This window comes from Anolis carolinensis, chromosome 4, assembly GCF_035594765.1.
Source record: "Anolis carolinensis isolate JA03-04 chromosome 4, rAnoCar3.1.pri, whole genome shotgun sequence".
Lineage (NCBI taxonomy): Eukaryota > Metazoa > Chordata > Lepidosauria > Squamata > Dactyloidae > Anolis > Anolis carolinensis.
Window position 1 is genome coordinate 26,444,268 of NC_085844.1, and position 16,834 is coordinate 26,461,101.

At 36.9% G+C, this 16,834-nt stretch overlaps 1 protein-coding gene across 19 annotated transcripts in view; it reads right to left on the reverse strand.

The window, feature by feature from the left end:
* rims2 (regulating synaptic membrane exocytosis 2) overlaps positions 1-16,834 on the reverse strand; it is a 434,045-nt gene that overhangs the window by 183,793 nt on the left and 233,418 nt on the right. For 14 of the 19 annotated variants that reach the window (XM_062980098.1, XM_062980109.1, XM_062980104.1 and 11 more), the window contains 2 exons: positions 8,171-8,218; positions 5,282-5,412 (listed from right to left, as the gene is read on the reverse strand). In XM_062980098.1, coding sequence (XP_062836168.1) covers positions 5,282-5,412; positions 8,171-8,218 — 179 coding nt within the window. The remainder of the gene's footprint in view (positions 1-5,281; positions 5,413-8,170; positions 8,219-16,834) is intronic. The other 5 variants (XM_062980111.1, XM_062980112.1, XM_062980113.1 and 2 more) reach the window with 1 other exon arrangement.

A 16,834-nucleotide genomic window follows, 5' to 3' on the forward strand; every position in this document is an offset into this window, starting at 1 on the left:
ACTGGCAATATGTTCAAAAATGATTTCAAGTTTTCAAATAGATTTCCCTATTTCATTAGTCATATCAATCAAAACGCAAGTAAGTACATGTCTGCTGGTCATTCTTATTTCAGATGGAAGATTGCATGATAATATTTTGTACTAAAATATTCAAACCTCCTTTATTTTTTATAGAAGTTATTTATGGTAGTGAATTGTCGTTGTGAATATTTGGTCTTTTGTATAAAAATTCTTTGTTCTTCTGTATAAAATTAACAATGGTCTTTCTGACATTGCAATATAAGGGCCCCTGTGGACAGTTAGAAATAAATAGCATCCTAAATTTTGAAATATATAACATGTTTTGGTCATTTTAATCAGTAAAGTTTTACGGAGCCAAGCCATGTTTAACTGCCTCATTCCCTAAATTTTTGTTTAATCAGATGCTGTTGTGATTTGTAATTAAAAGAGTTAAACTTATTCAGCTACCTTGGTACAATGACTTCCAGATATTTCATGAAATGACTCAGAAACCTGTGATTTGATGTAATACTTCTCTGTCGTTTCCATAACGATACTATTTCAGATTTCATGCCTGTATGTTTACAGGCCTTTAAAAAGAAATCCTACTCAAGACTACAGAAAGCATTAGCTGTGTCAAAAATGCTATGCTTAAAAATTGAATTTAGTAAATTACCATGATGCATTACATTGCATGGGTTTCTTACAAAATATGACTTTCATCTAGCTTTCATAAAACTCCATTTTCCATTGTCGATATAGGTTCCAGCTATATGCCCCCATGTTTTTAGGTTAATTGTCTCATTTACAACTTTGTATCCTGGTTAATTAGTGTACTGGAACAGTGGGCATTAACCTCCTTAGAATAATTGTTTGCTTTATCTATCAAGCTAGTAAGCTAGGACAAGCGAAGAGTCCCCGGTGGTGCAGCGGGTTAAACCACTGAGCTGCTGAACTTGCTGACCGAAAGGTTGGCGGTTCAAATCCAGGAAGCAGGGTGAGCTCTCACCGTTAGCCCCAGCTTCTGCCAACCTAGCAGTTTGAAAGCATGCAAATGTGAGTAGATCAATAGGCACCACTATGTCGGTAACAGCGCTCCATGCAGTCATGCTAGCCACATGATCTTGTAGGCGTCTATGTACAATGCTGGCTCTTCGGTTTAGAAATGGAGATGAGCACACCAACCCCTCAGAGTCAGACACGACTAGACTTTATGTCAAGGGGAAACCTTTACCTTTTTTAAGGACAAGTTGTGAACTACTTTACCATTTATGACTAAATTAAGATTTATTGTAATGAAGCAAGCTTTTTTTCAAATATTTCATAAAGCCCCCAATACTAAGGGATTTGTGTACACTTTTTGAGGGGGGGGGGGGCTCTTTAAAGTCAGGCAATGATACTTAATGATTGCCAAACTGTAAGCTGCTCTGAGTCCCCTTCGGGGTGAGATAGAATGGGATAGATATATAGCTAGATAATTAATTAATTAATGATGAAGGTCTCAAGTTTACAGTGGACTGGACTATATATTGATTTTCAAGCACTAGAAAGACTTTTTATGAAGGGCCATGTTAGACCACACTCCAACTGAATAAGTTATTCACATAAGTTCCCAAATCTTTCCTGTGGTCAGGTTACTGAATCCTAGTTTTCTTCCCAGATCTAGCAACAAACTAAAAAATTACACATTCATAATGTGCACAATTCTAGTCTCAACCGCCACAAAAATGGAAATTCAAATTACATTATGAAAAAAGGATAAAAAAATAAATGTTACCATCATTAAAGGTAATGCTGGGAGAAGATCTACCACATCACTAAAATTAATTAAATATTCAAAGGGTTTTAGAAATCTATATATCTCTGTGTCCTCCAATTAATTAGCTATGAGTCAAATTTTATACAAAGAATATATGAAGACACTATTTAAATGAGCATTGATTTGTTCTTCTCTCTATTACCCTTAATCAGTTTCCTTTGGACAGAAAAAAAACTTTCTAGTTATTTTTATAGGGAAAAATCTATATGGTAAAAGCCATTTAGACTCTGGTACAAACACACTCTCCTCCTTTTATCTTCTTCACTACATCTTTGTTGCCGCAAAGGCCACAACAAAGCATGAGGCAGTACATCCGCTGAAACCCCTCTGTCTAACTATAAAAGAAGTTACAGTTACATTGCAAAAATTGTGGTGTAGAACAGTAACACAATGCAGTAACATCATAGTAACTGAAGAAAGGAACCAATTACAAATAGCAGTTGCAACTAGTTACTTCTAAGGCACATCATTGCATTAAATCAATTAACATATGTAATTAATCATCTGCTAATGACTGGTGAATTGGGTCATCACTGCAAAGTTATCTGTAGTACAACCTAGACAGGATGTAATTAGTGGGCACTGTCTGTACATTTATATTTCAGTTCTTTCACACTATATTCAATTATCCCAATCAAGCTATGTGTGCTTGACTCTTCCAACTTAAGTAACGCCTTCTGCATCTGAGGAAATAGGCTGAGATCTATGAGAGCTTTTCGTGTAACAAAATGCATCATTCTCATAGATTTCCACCAACTGCTGTTTTTAGGAATTGTCACTTACGCTTTTTCTATACGTAGTATTCTTCCAGGATATGTTGGCTTTGTCTATAGTACTGATGACTTTATATCAAAAAATGAAGGAGAATTGGACTAGGTTATATTGGACAAGTTTCTCCTTCAAAATTGTTTCATCAGAGCTTTACATCTTTACCTAATTAAATGTTTGAGCTGTTTAATTGCAATTTATCTCTAGCAGGTTATTTTTCCATATGAAAGAGAAGTATTTTTGCCTACTAAGCTTATTCCTTAGAGGGAAGAGCAGAGAGAGACTGCTTTGTTGTCAGGCAAAATAATTCAATAGAACAAGCTGCTTTTTCTTTAAACTTGAAAGGAAGCACCAGGAGTAATTAAACCTCAACATTGCCTATCTTAATAGAAAAGGCAATTCCTATGAAACTTATAAAACAGGAAAATATTACAACTTCAAAGTACATGCATTTTAGTGGTTTCCGAATTATTTAATAATAGATTTTTTTATTTCGCATGTAGTACATACAATATAAATGCAAAAGGTAGATCTCATGAAAAATATTGACATGAATATATGTTATAGCAACAGTATTGAATTCAGTGCAACGGATGCTTGAGGCAATTATGAAATAGAACACACAAAGTGATAATCCACAAAAGCTGATGCTGCATCAATGAGGGTAAAAGAAAGATTATCTGCAAACATAATCATCATTTCCATACATGTGGGCATGAAGCTGCCCATTTCCATACACTATAGCCATTAGTGTTGTGCACGGTATTTGTTTCATCTGTTTCATTTGTGTATTTGCTTCGTATCGTCTATTCGGATGCATGAAACAAAAGATGCCATTTTCGGATGACATGAAAAGAAAGCTGCACAAGCACCATGCTTTGCTTTCATTTTCGGGCCATGTGGCATCCACTCCTGCAAACTTCTTCCTCACGCTTTGGAGGAGGTGGTGTGAGGTGATCCGTGGCCAATCGGAGGCCAAGGAAACAGTGACGTGGACTGGACAGGGAGGGTATATTGGGGGGACTGCCCCTAAAGCAGCCATTGTGGTTGCATCCTTTGCTGCTGCTACTGCTGCTGCTGCTGGGTGCTGGTGGGCTGGCTAGATTGCTCTCTCTCTCTGCTTGGCTTGCTGGTTGCCTTGGCTTGCCTTTTGCCTTGCCTCACTGCTTTCTTGCCTTGCTGGTGAGGACACTGGGGAAAATTTTGGGTTTTATTTTTTTGCCTGGCTGCTTGGCATATTTTTCTTTGAAGGGAAGGGGTTGGGATTTTTGCAGTGATAGGGGTGGGTTTGGCTGGGGAGCATGCATGGGGCTTTTCTTTATTCTTTGTGTAAAATCCCTCTTCTTCCTCCCCCTATTGTTTTTTTTTTAAAAAAAAGAAAGAAAAAGAAATATTTTTCAAAGGAAAGAAATTGTTTATATATATATATATATGAGAATTTTTTTTAAAAAAAAAACCCAAATGATACTACGAACACTTCACCAATTTTTAGTCCCCACTCCTGGTCTAGTCAATGTATAAAGAGTTGTTATACAGCATATCAATTGGCAAGCTGTAATCAAGTTGAGTAATCTTGGGGCCATGACTGGGAATGATAATCACACTGAAGGACAGAATCAAAACCATATTTGGATGCACGATGGCCCAACACTTTGAGAAAAATGTTTGAAGATTATAGCTACAATCTCTCCCTTTGAACTGGAAAAATTCTTAGTACAAGTGCAGAAGGCCTTTTTCTTGATACTGAGGGTGATACCAATAAAACAAAAAAGAATTTTAAAAGACTAAGCAAAGGTTAGACAGTGGAAATGGATTGTCAAGATCTCCTTAGTACCAGCCATCTGCCCTCCTCTCTGGATCTCTGAGCACAGAGTACCTTGTTTTCTCCAATACTGAGAATCTATATGTCAACAAAGTGACTCAACCAATAATCTAATTATATAAGGAATAATAAGAAATAGTAAGCATATACAAGAAAAAATATTTACAGATGGTAAGAAAGATTCTAAAGACAGAAAAATTGAAAACAAAAAAGGAATGTTCCAGAATACTGCTGATTCAGTGGCACAGGAGACAAACTGTAATGAATGTGTATTAAATGGGGGTGGAATTCCACCCAAAACCTGCTTGTTCCATTTTTTAAAGTCCCAAATGGTCCTTATAGATGCACAAAATCCTGTTATATGTGAGTCACAAAGATCACAAAAGAGGAATAAAGGCTTGTTCTGCAGATTACTGTTTCTCTGTTCATTAGAGAAACTCTAACCTTGAAGAACCAGTCATATCTAATTCTTAGTATCCACATGTAAACAGTTTGAAAGTTACAAATATATGATTACTCAGTAGTCTGGAGGGGTTTGTTACACATTTGAAAATGAGTATTCCTGTGTAATGCTACTTCTTCCTCCATTCTAGGAAGACTATGGCAATCATAAATTTTTCATTGCTAAAAGCAGTTATATAACTCCAGCATTTAACAGAATGTGTGCCATTATATGTAACGATATTCTCACACGAATGTGCTACCCATTCTTGCACGACTACTTTTTACACACAAATTTGTTCGGGAGAGAGGGCGGTATACAAATAAACTTTTACTACTTACTTACTAACAACACCTATAATTACCAACACTACTAACAGAAAAAAGGTATTAACATCTGCTAAATTAATAAAGACTTTCCTTCATCCTACCTTCTGTCAGGAAGAAAGTAAATTTTAACATAAGGATTTCTTGGCCTCCCATCTTCCCTTGAAGGAAGATCCTTTGCTCCCAAAATTGTGACTATCAATTGATGACCAACCTTGTCATACCACAGTTTTATCTGTAATGAGAAAATATATATCAATCAGCAATTTCTTTCATTGTACCGGTAAACTTTCAATAAATGTCATTTTTAGCTTTTAGCTTTGTGGCTGTTTTGATACTGCAATGGAGATATTGTATCATTCTGATTTGTAATTAAGTTGCAAAATAAGATGATATGATACAATAAATGCCATGAAATGAGTTTTCTATGTACGTTCTGGTTCAACAGTAGCCTTTTACAGAGAAAAGCATTGTTTACTTCTATTGTGCTGCTTACACCAGTTTGTTAAACCTCCCTGAACCTCCCATTTTAGTTCAGAATTAAAGAGAATTGTGACTCTTGGAAGACTTGGAGTGGTGTATAGTTTCTTTAAAAGAAAGATCAACTCCTCATACCCCACATTTGATGTCAAAGTGCACTTTTGCAAAAAAGGAAAGTGGACTTCTAACTGCTTCCGGTTTCAGTTGCAGGTGCAATAAGCCATGGTGGGTTCTAAGGGAAAACTCGCTTCAAACTCACTTAGGTTGATCACTCTGCTGGAAACAATATAAGCTCATAAATAATAACCTATTCCTTATACTAATTATTATATATCAAAGGCTATAAAATAAGGTTGCAGGCAGTATATACCTATTCACTATATATCTATTCATATTACTGTAACAGATCTATTGAAGTACCTATGCATCCAGATTACTGAGATTTTTTCTGCATGCAAAATATATGGTTAATATACAAGTATATGGTTAGTATCTTAATACTTCTTACTTAAAACAATATGGCAGCCACGTAACCTTTTCTTTAAAGTAAATTCAACTTACAATTAATACAGTAATCTAACAAATATTTTCTTATCCTAGTTTAATCATTGTGTTTCCAAACAATTCTATATAGGCAATCCCCAAGTTACGAACAAAGATGAATTTCCTTTCCTATGGCTAGATTTCTCTCACTTCCTGATTTCTCAGCCCTATTCTTAACTATGAGTCGAATGTTTGTAACTTGGGAACTGCCTGTATACAAAAAAGAAGGACGTTAGAAGGAAATCACAGTGGTGTGGTTTTCTGTATCTGCAATTACCAAATGCAGGATGAAGAGAATATATATAGATGTCATTGACCTTGTAGAAAGAATTGCTGCTTTTGGTGGTAGCAGGAGTTTTCACCATAAAGTGTTTCCCCACACTCAATGGAAGAAGGGCCACCATGCCAAGCCAAGTCTCTCTACATCCATCTAGATATTCCTAATTCAAATGACTGGTTGCTCTCATCTTCAACATATGAATAATTCAATAATAATTTTAAGATGTTTTGATTCACTTCCAATGCACTACAACAAACATCTACTCAAAAGTATATTATTTTGCATTCAACAGTTACATCCACAGTAAGTGTTTATGGTATTGCATCTTAAAATGTATTATTTATGTGAACAAAAAGGCACATAATGCTAGTTTCTTCATTTAGTATGATTTCTTTTTATAACACTCTGATTGGATGTAGCATGATTCATTCTAATGATATTGTCACTAAATTAGCTACAATACTATATTTCATATATTTCTCAAGGCTTTCAGGTAGGACATATCTAGAGCTGAACTGAAGCTCTTGCTCAGATAATTATTTATTATCAGTGCTTTTACTCCTACCTTTAAAATGCCTACTAAACATGAATTCCTAAAACCTCTGTTATGATCTATTATCAAGAACCCTTATTTTCACCCTGAAATATTTTTTTTCATTTTGATGACATAATAAATTGTGAAAACATTAAGACATTTAATGCTAGCCAAAGAGTTAAGGTCAATAGGTTTAATATGTAGACCATCCGTATATCAATTGTTCTCCGTGACTTATTTCACACAGTGGGGGGGGGGGGGGGGGACACTATTATGACCTGAAATATTCTGCTTTGATTTTCTTAAGCCATAAAACAGTATAAAAAGTATAAACATAGAAAGCATTTATATAAAGCATTACCATTTCCTCAAATATATTTCTACAACAAAAGCAAGTAATGTTCTCTATACAAAAAATAAAATAAAAAAGGAGAGCATGCAGCAAAGCAAGATAAGCATAATGACATTCTTGCAACCTACAATTGGGTTAATCTACAATACCTTAAGGGATTCCTAATGAAAAAAGGCAAACAACTTGTACCCAAATAAGATCGTAGAATGTAGTTGGTACTAGGCATCATTTAAAAAAATATTGAACTTGTATTCAGAATTTGAAATAATGTGTCAAAATGTAAGCAAGGGGCAAATTTGTTAGACAAGGTACAAATTTATTTGCCCATCTTCTACTCAACAAACTACTGTCATTTGGAAAATGCAAAAAAGGAAGAGTTAAGTAATGAAAATGAATGATTTAAAGAGACACCAACCTTGATATAATGAGTTCCTAAATTATAAACACAAGATCCCCTATTCCTTGTTCAAAGTATGCATTATGTGAAACATGGAGTAATTATCACTATTAACATCTGTTTTTGTTTAATTCGATATAATTAGATATAGATAAAAGGGAAAACTAAAACCAGTTGTCTCTTTAAATATTAATTTAATATTCTGATCTTCATGCATTACTTTTCAAGCTGCTCACAAGACAACATGAACTTTGTTAATATGATCTGAAGCAACATATTTTAAAAAAATTAAAATTGGAAAACGGATCAAAAGTATGACGTTTTCCTACTATGCATTTTCCAAGACAAATAAAAGAGAGAGAGAAAAACACAACTTTAGTTTCTGTTGGACAGATGAAGCCTTTACCTGAACCCTAGGAACAAAAGGCGCTGTTCTTCTACTAAGGCTTTGGCTCTGGTAAGCAAAATTAAAGAAAAAGCAATAAAACAAAACCAAAAAGACAACACGCTGGAAACTAAAAGACCAAAAGTAAAATGAGGACAAACAACTTTCAACAGAGCTATACACCAATGCCATATTATTATTAAGAAAAAATTTAAATGCAGTGTATATGTTAAACCTGCATTATGTTCTTATACCAATTGCATTTTTATTTAAATAAAAAATCTAACTATTTTCACATTATTAAAGGTATCTGTTTAAAATGTGCCCCAGCCTTATTCAGCATTGATCAAAATTTGTCGATTTCTCAATAGTACTATTCATATATTTCTACATATCTGTCAAAATAAAGGTCACTTGAGAAACAAGTCATTAACAGTACATTTGTATATCTGCTAGAGAGGCATAACGTTCATAATGAGTATTACTCCCAGGTAAATATGCAGTTCTATACCCATTTCCTAGAGAGTAGGTCCCATTGAAATAAATAGGATATTCTTTGTCATAAATTAGCAAAATGTTGCTCTGTAAGATATATAATAATCAGATTTATAGTGTAAAACATGAAAAGTCACTCATTAATAGGGCCAATATTTTCAATATTAAATGATTCAATGGTATTTCTTCTACAGTTAAAAGTTAAACACTGATGCACGTAAATTTATGCTATTCTAATATTCTCAGCATCAAGCACATGCCGAAAGGTAATAATATAACAACAGTGAGTATCTTAAAAGTGCGTTTTCCTCAGTGCAGAGCCAATAAAGTCATTTGTGATTACAAAGCAAGAGCTTCCAAACAAGCTTTGGACTCTATAACTAACATCTGAGAAATTAACCAACGTTAAATGGAAATATAAATGTAATACAGACCTATTAACCTTAGCATAAAATATTTAGGGTGCAATTAATAATATCTTGATATATAATTAGTTGTGTAAAATGTAATAAAACAGGATCTCAATCTTTGAAATCCTTAAAAAACATAACCTATGAAATAGGTTAACTAGGAATTTTAGGATAAAAATGGCCCTCAACATCAGCGGGTTTTCCTTTTGCAGATTTGATTATTCACTGGACTGATTAATATGTTATCTCTAGAATTAATCTTTGGGTCCTCCAACACAATTCTATAGTTCTGCGCCACTAACCCCACTGGGGGGGGGGGGGGGGGGTTTGACTGTATTTTGATTCATGTACAAGATTGTAGGCAAATCCCTCCTCCCTCTTCCCACCTCCTGATGCATCATGCCAGGAGCTTTTTTTTGGAGGGGCAGACCCCTTGCAGGGGGGAATAGGGGGCTGGAAGGGCACAATCCTGCTCCTTTGAGCTCTTAGATTCTGAAGAACCGGAATTGCTGTCAAAATAAAGGTCACTTGAGAGACAAGTCATTAATGGAGAGAAACCTAATGATAGGAAACCTTAAGTTAGTGTTTCATGCCTTATTTCCTGACCACAGAGAAGATAACAGTCATTTACTTCAGAGGAAAAAATGTAGTTTCTTTATAACAGTACACATATTTAATAGGCATTGCGAGAGAAAACAAAAAAGGAAGCAGTATTAGTCTTGAAGCAATGCCAGGACTCTATATTCCTAAACTAGGTTCCCAGATTAAATGTAAACATTCTTTCTTCAGTCACTTCCTTTTCCTTCTATCTGACAAAGAAAATTGATTTCTATCTGCACTCTTACATACAGATGTGACTGAAGGTATTTCTAATACTGTATATTTGCCTTGTTACAATTAGTCGTTGGTCAAAAGGAAGAATTATTTTGTATTTAGTCTTTGAGTGAGCCAATCTAAAAATACAACTAGAACTTGTGAAGATAGCCAAAGCAATAATTGGAAGCAGATAACACTAAAAAGAAGCAAGAATGAAATGACATGGTCAAACAGATTCTACACTTTATTTTGAAATAGAAAGACAGTAAATAAATTGCATGCACAATTCTTGGGCAAGACTAACAACCCCCAATCAAAGCATTGTTTTAATTTTAATTAAGTCTGGGTGACAAGGCGAACTAAAGAATACAAGAACTTTATGGTTGCAAGCTGCATGCTAATGCATGTTGTTAAACCACTTTCATTTGCAGCATCAGCTAAAAATACCACAAACGTTTGCTCTGTACAAACACTTGTATTCACATTTGGGTTTATCCCAGCAAACCAGCTAAGAATCAAGGATTTGTATTAGGCTTCTCTAGCTAATTGAGTAAGAAACAAAGTAATAAAAATAATATAACCTTCACAAATCACAGGTTCCATACCAACATTACTAAATTACTCTTGATATTGAGTGTTAGTCCTTTGAAACGATACCTAGAAGAAATTTCATACTTATGGGACAGACATTAACAGTACTTTCCCACACACTTTAATAATATGGAATTAGGGCAACCTTAGAAGATTATGAAACTATACTGCAGAGTAGCTGTAGCATGTAAAGCCCAAGCAATGTAAGCTTTTGAAAGGAAAATAAGAAACTTACATTTCTTTCAGAAGAGACGGTAGTATAGATACTAGAATTTTGAAATAATCAATCAGTGGCTGATATCGGATGAGAAACTCCTGCCTGGACACACAGAAGACTGGTCAACTTGTAAGGTACTAAATAGACTGCACTCTGGTACTACGAGATGCAGAGCCAATCTTAAGAAATGGGACTAGAAAGTGGAGTCCACAACATGCAAGCGTGGAGAAGAGCAAACCACTGACCACTTACTATAACGGAGTCTGAGCCCTGTCACATGCGCTTTACAGCAACACCAGAGGCACTCGAAGTGGCCAGCTTCTGGTTAAAGGAAATTTAGTCTAATGCCAATTTTTTTAACTTTGTTTGTGGTTTTTAATACATTATAACTGTAGCCTCATTAGCTTCTGACACAATAAATAAATAAAATCTACACTGACCATTTAATGAAGTTTCAACCAGAATTGAAGAAAATAATTTAGCTGTGCAGATGATTACGTAGGATACTCTGGAGGCAGTTTGAGGCCAGAATGGTGATTACACAAGTCACAGAGCACTGATGAGTATTCTGAGATTTCTTTTGCACACTTTTTGTGGCGGTTGTCTACAATTCGTTGAGAAACTGGATCATTATAACCTATATCTTCTAAAAGTTCTTAATGGGAATTGTATGAAAAGTTATATAGTTCAAAAATACACTTCAAAAGTCAGATCTCAAAGTACAATCAATGTCAGAGTTGTGAGACATCACAGAAGTGACTGCACTGTAGTCCAATATTCTACAGAATTATAGGTTGGAATCCTCTTGGTTTGTCCCAACTAGAGTAGAACTACCGACTCAATCAACTAGTGATTCAACACATAAAGTGATTCAAAGGATCTCTTCTAGTTGGGAGGAGCAAGAGGGTTTAGATTATGAGTTCAATAATACCTGTAGCAAAGATTCATGTAAGTACTCATAAAATAATAATGCATAGAATCAAACAGCTGGAGGAAACCAGTCAAATCCCCTGCCATGCAGGAAGACAAAATTAAAGCGCCCCTAATAGTAGCCACCCAGATTCTGTTTAAAACCTTCAGAGAAAGATACTCCAACACACCCTGAGGCAGCATATTCCTCTATCAAACAGCTTTTATCATCAGAAAGTTTTTTCCTAATGTTTATGTGGAATCACTTTTCCTGTAGTAGGAATCCATTGCTCCATGTCTTTGATTTTGGAGTACCAGAAAACAAGCTTACTCCATCTTCAATATGACATCTGTCCAAATATTTAACCATGACTGTCATGAGACCTCCTAACCTCTTCTCCCACCTAAACAGACATAGCTCCCTAAGCTCCTGTGTGTTACTAATCTAGAACAGACTACTCCACTCTGCCCAAGAAAACTTCACACTCCATAATATGCTGAAAAGTAGCTACTGTTTGTGGTCCCTGAGAATGTGGACGTTTCTGAAAAACAGTTTGAACAGCAGTCTGTTCCTGAGACTGTTGATGTTTCTGAAGTGCAGGTGGATTCGAAAAGTGTTGATAGCTTAGAAAAACAGAGGTCTGTGGATACCTCTGAGTCTAGCAGAGATGCTGCCAAAATTTGTGATAAGGATGATCTTTCACTTGAATCTGAGAATTGTCAACAGAATGCAGATGGGAACGAAGAGGATGAGTTTGTGTTAGATAGGGATTCCAGGTTGAAATCAAAATCAGGACTCCAACGCTCTGTGAGAATCGGATGCAAGCATGGGGAGGGGGGGCTAGAGCTCAAAGGAATATGTTTTTCAGTTGCAGAGAGGTTTTAAAGTAGATGTTTCTGGGGAGAGATTTTAGTCAGAGCAACCTCGCTTTTGGAGAATCAACTCTTGCCTTGTTCAAGCCTCAAATCTGTGTTTGGATTACTTTTAAAACTGATGTATTCTTGTTACCTTGGATTTACTGTGTTATTTTTGGATTTTGGACCAATATCTACGAAATTATTGAACTGTGTTTAAGGATTGCACTTGCAATTTGTTTTTACTTATTTTTCTCCTTTTTGATAAGTTATGCTATCTTTCTTCAATAAACTGAAAAGTCTCAAGCTTGCTGTGGTAGAGTTTGTGTGTTGGAGCAAGGTGAACCAACGCTGAGGTGCGACAGCTACACAGGCCTGAAGTTGCTGGACTTCCTATTCCAGCAGGAACATCTAATTACACTTGTTGCAGATATTGATCAATATAGCTTCTCACATCTTCCAGCAAGGGCACAAACATACTACAGCTGTTACAGGTGACTAAAGCTGCTCCCTCACCATCCATATTCAGAATCCTAAGTAGGCAATGAAACAGTACTCCAGATCTCCCCCTCAAAACTTTCATAATGTGTGGAGGTTTGTTTCTGTGCTCTTTAGTGTTCTATTGTTCTGTTATATGTAGCGCCAAGTCCTCTGTCTGAGCATGTGGTCTCAGGGAATATCTGCTACCATCTGCTGAGAGGAAGTAAGTCAGAGACTTGGTTGTAGTGGGGAGCTAGCAGACATTAGCTCTCTCTATAGTTCCAGCCCCAGTCCCTGGAGCTTGGTGATCAGGGAAGACCAACAGGGATGTGAGGGTATATACATAGCTCCCCACTACAACCAAGTCTCTGACTTACTTCCTCTCAGCAGATGGCAACAGATGTTCTTTGAGACCACATGCTCAGATAGAGGACCTGGCGCTACATATAACAGAACAATAGAACACTAAAGAGCACAGAAGCAGACCTCCACACAGCTCACACAAGCACCCAGGCTTAATCTAACAGAAACATGTTCACCAAAACACCAAAACACAACAGAACAATGGGATACTAATGAACATACAAGCAAAGTCTAGTCCCAACTCACACAAACTAACAGCCTTACCACAATAGATACATTTTTTTATTTTAAAAAAATATGTCCCCAAATGCTCTCCTGACCTGAAGATGCTTAACCCAACAGCTCATGCTGTCGCTTCTAACACATCCATACAAAATTATCCTTTTCACCTTCCCTGTTAGCCAAAATCTTGTTTACGGAGCTTCTGGGATGAATCTACTTGGAAGTTATGTCGAATCAATGGAAATCCAACATATTTCGCCTCAACCTTTTACACTTTATTCTCATAACTACGGTAGAGTCTTACTTATCCAACATTCACTTATCCAACGTTCTGGATTATCCAACACATTTTTGTAGTCAATGTTTTCAATACATCATGATATTTTCGTGCTAAATTCGTAAATACAGTAATTACTACGTAGCATTACTGCGTATTGAACTACTTTTTCTGTCAAACGTGTTGTATAACATGATGTTTTGGTGTTTAATTTGTAAAACATTAACATAATTTGGTGTTTAATAGGCTTCTCCTTAATCTCTCCTTATTATCCAACATATTTGCTTATCCAACGTTCTGCCGGCCCATTTATGTTGGATAAGTGAGACTCTACTGTATAGTGGAATACTGGATTCCATCTCATCTAGTACAAGGCTTCTTTTACCACATGATCAGCTAAAGTCACATATTAAGAAAGTTCTGTGTTATGCAGAGCCTGGACACAAGAAGGAACTTTGTTCCACAATCTATATATATAAAAGGATAAAGTTGCGAGCGCAGTAACTATAACAACAAAACTAAACATCCCATAAATACGAAACTTGGCAACACAATGCAAAAGCCTTGCCTCCCGGTTACAACAACACAACCACACCACAAAACCACAATCCAGACCCACAACACTCACAACAACACATCATGACTATAACAACACAACTAAACGCCCTAGAAATACAAAACTTGGCAACACAACGCAAAAGCCTTGCCTCCCGGCTGTAACAACACAATCACACCACAAAACCACACTGGACCCACAAAACTCACAACAACGCATCTTGACTATAACAACACAACTAAACACCCCAGAAATACGAAACTTGGCAACACAATGCAAAAGCCTTCCCTCCCGGTTGTAACAACACAACCACACCACAAAACCACAATCCGGACCCATAAAACTCACAACAATGCATCGTGACTATAACAACACAACTAAATGCCCCAGAAATACGAAACTTGGCACACAACTAAATGCCCCAGAAATACAAAACTTGACAACGCAAAAGCCTTGCCTCCTGGTTGTAACAACACAACCACACCACAAAACCACAATCCGGATGCACCAAACTCACAACAAAGCATCGTGACTATAACAACACAACTAAATGCCCCAGAAATACGAAACTTGGCACACAACTAAATGCCCCAGAAATACAAAACTTGACAACACAACGCAAAAGCCTTTCCTCCCGGTTGTAACAACACAACCACACCACAAAACCACAATCCGGACCCACAAAACTGACAACAAAGCATCGTGACTATAACAACACAACTAAACGCCCCAGAAATACAAAATTTGACAAAACAATGCAAAAGCCTTGCCTCCCGGTTGTAACAACACAATCACACCACAAAACACAATCCGGACCCACAAAACTCACAACAATGCATCGTGACTATAACACCACAACTAAACGCCCCAGAAATACGAAACTTGGCACACAACTAAATGCCCCAGAAATACAAAACTTGACAACACAACGCAAAAGCCTTGCCTCCCGGTTGTAACAACACAACCAAACCACAAAACCACAATCTGGACCCACAAAACTCACAACAACGCATTGTGACTATAACAACACAACTAAACACCCCAGAAATACAAAATTTGACAATGCAACGCAAAAGCCTTGCCTCCCAGTTGTAAAAACACAACCACACCACAAAACCACAATCCAGACCCAGAAAACTCACAACAAAGCATCGTGACTATAAGAACACAACTAAACGCCCCAGAAATACGAAACTTGGCAACACAACACAAAAGCCTTCCCTCCCAGTTGTAACAACACAACTACACCACAAAACCACAATCTGGACCCAAAAAACTCACAACAATGCATTGTGACTATAACAACACAACTAAAGCGGATGGCCATCTGTCTGAGAGGTTTGGGTGGGTTCTTCCTCCATGACAAAAAGAAAGAAAGGGGTTGGACTGGATGCAAACTACAAATCCCAGCACCCCATGGCATGGAGTCCATGCATTTCAATTACAGGCCTCTTCCTTCTCCCTTTTTCCTGCCATCCAACCCATTGACTCAGTTCCATGGCTCTGCAGGCAGGAAAGGCTGGGACGGATAGAACAAAGGAAGGAGGGAGGGAAGGAAAGCGAAGGAACGCCAAGGACAAGAGCCCTCCCTCTCTGCCCAGAAGGCCAAGAGCAAAAGGGAGTGAAAGACCATTGATCCGGTTATATTTACCCTCCTTTCTGACCAGTGTGTTCTTATCAGCGAGCTCAGGATCGGAGCAGAGAAAGGGAACAGCATAGGAATAAAGGAAACAAGGAGAGCACCCACTCTATCTATCCATCCACTCATCTATCCATCCACTCACCCACTAATAATAGACACCTACACAGGCAAGAATCAGCCATGCACTGAGTCTACAAGGCCATTCAGTGCTCATCCACCTCCCCAATCCCTACATTCACACTTGGCCTCCAAAAAAACAATTACAATAATAACAATGACAACAACAACAATAAGAATCTACACCATCACAGGCAAGAAGCAGCCAGGCACTGAGGCTGAGAGGCCAGTCAATGCTACACTGGGCTTCCAAAAAATAATACAGTACCATCTAACTTATCCAGCCTTCATGACCACTACAACAACAACAATAATACACACCTACACAGGCAAAACAAAAAAAGACTATTGTACCACAACAAGATGTAAACCGCACTCAGCAGAATCAGACATCACGATTAACAACAAACAAAAGACAACAGGGATCTCAAGCAATTATCAATCAACACAAACATTGAAGAAGGTAACAGACTTCAAATACTACTACTAATGTGAGTATAAAGAAAGGTGGAGGTCACAGCATAAATACAACCTAATGTAGACTGACCAACACCACCAGACTAAGCCACAGCAACACGTGGCCGGGCACAGCTAGTGTTTTATAAATGCCTAGCAAATCATGAGTGTATAAGTAAGAACTTGTTGATGAGGTACTTTGCACAAAACTAGAAGCATTTTTACACACACCAAAAACCAATAGTTAGAAAAACCAAAGCTGAGGAGAATTTGAGGAAT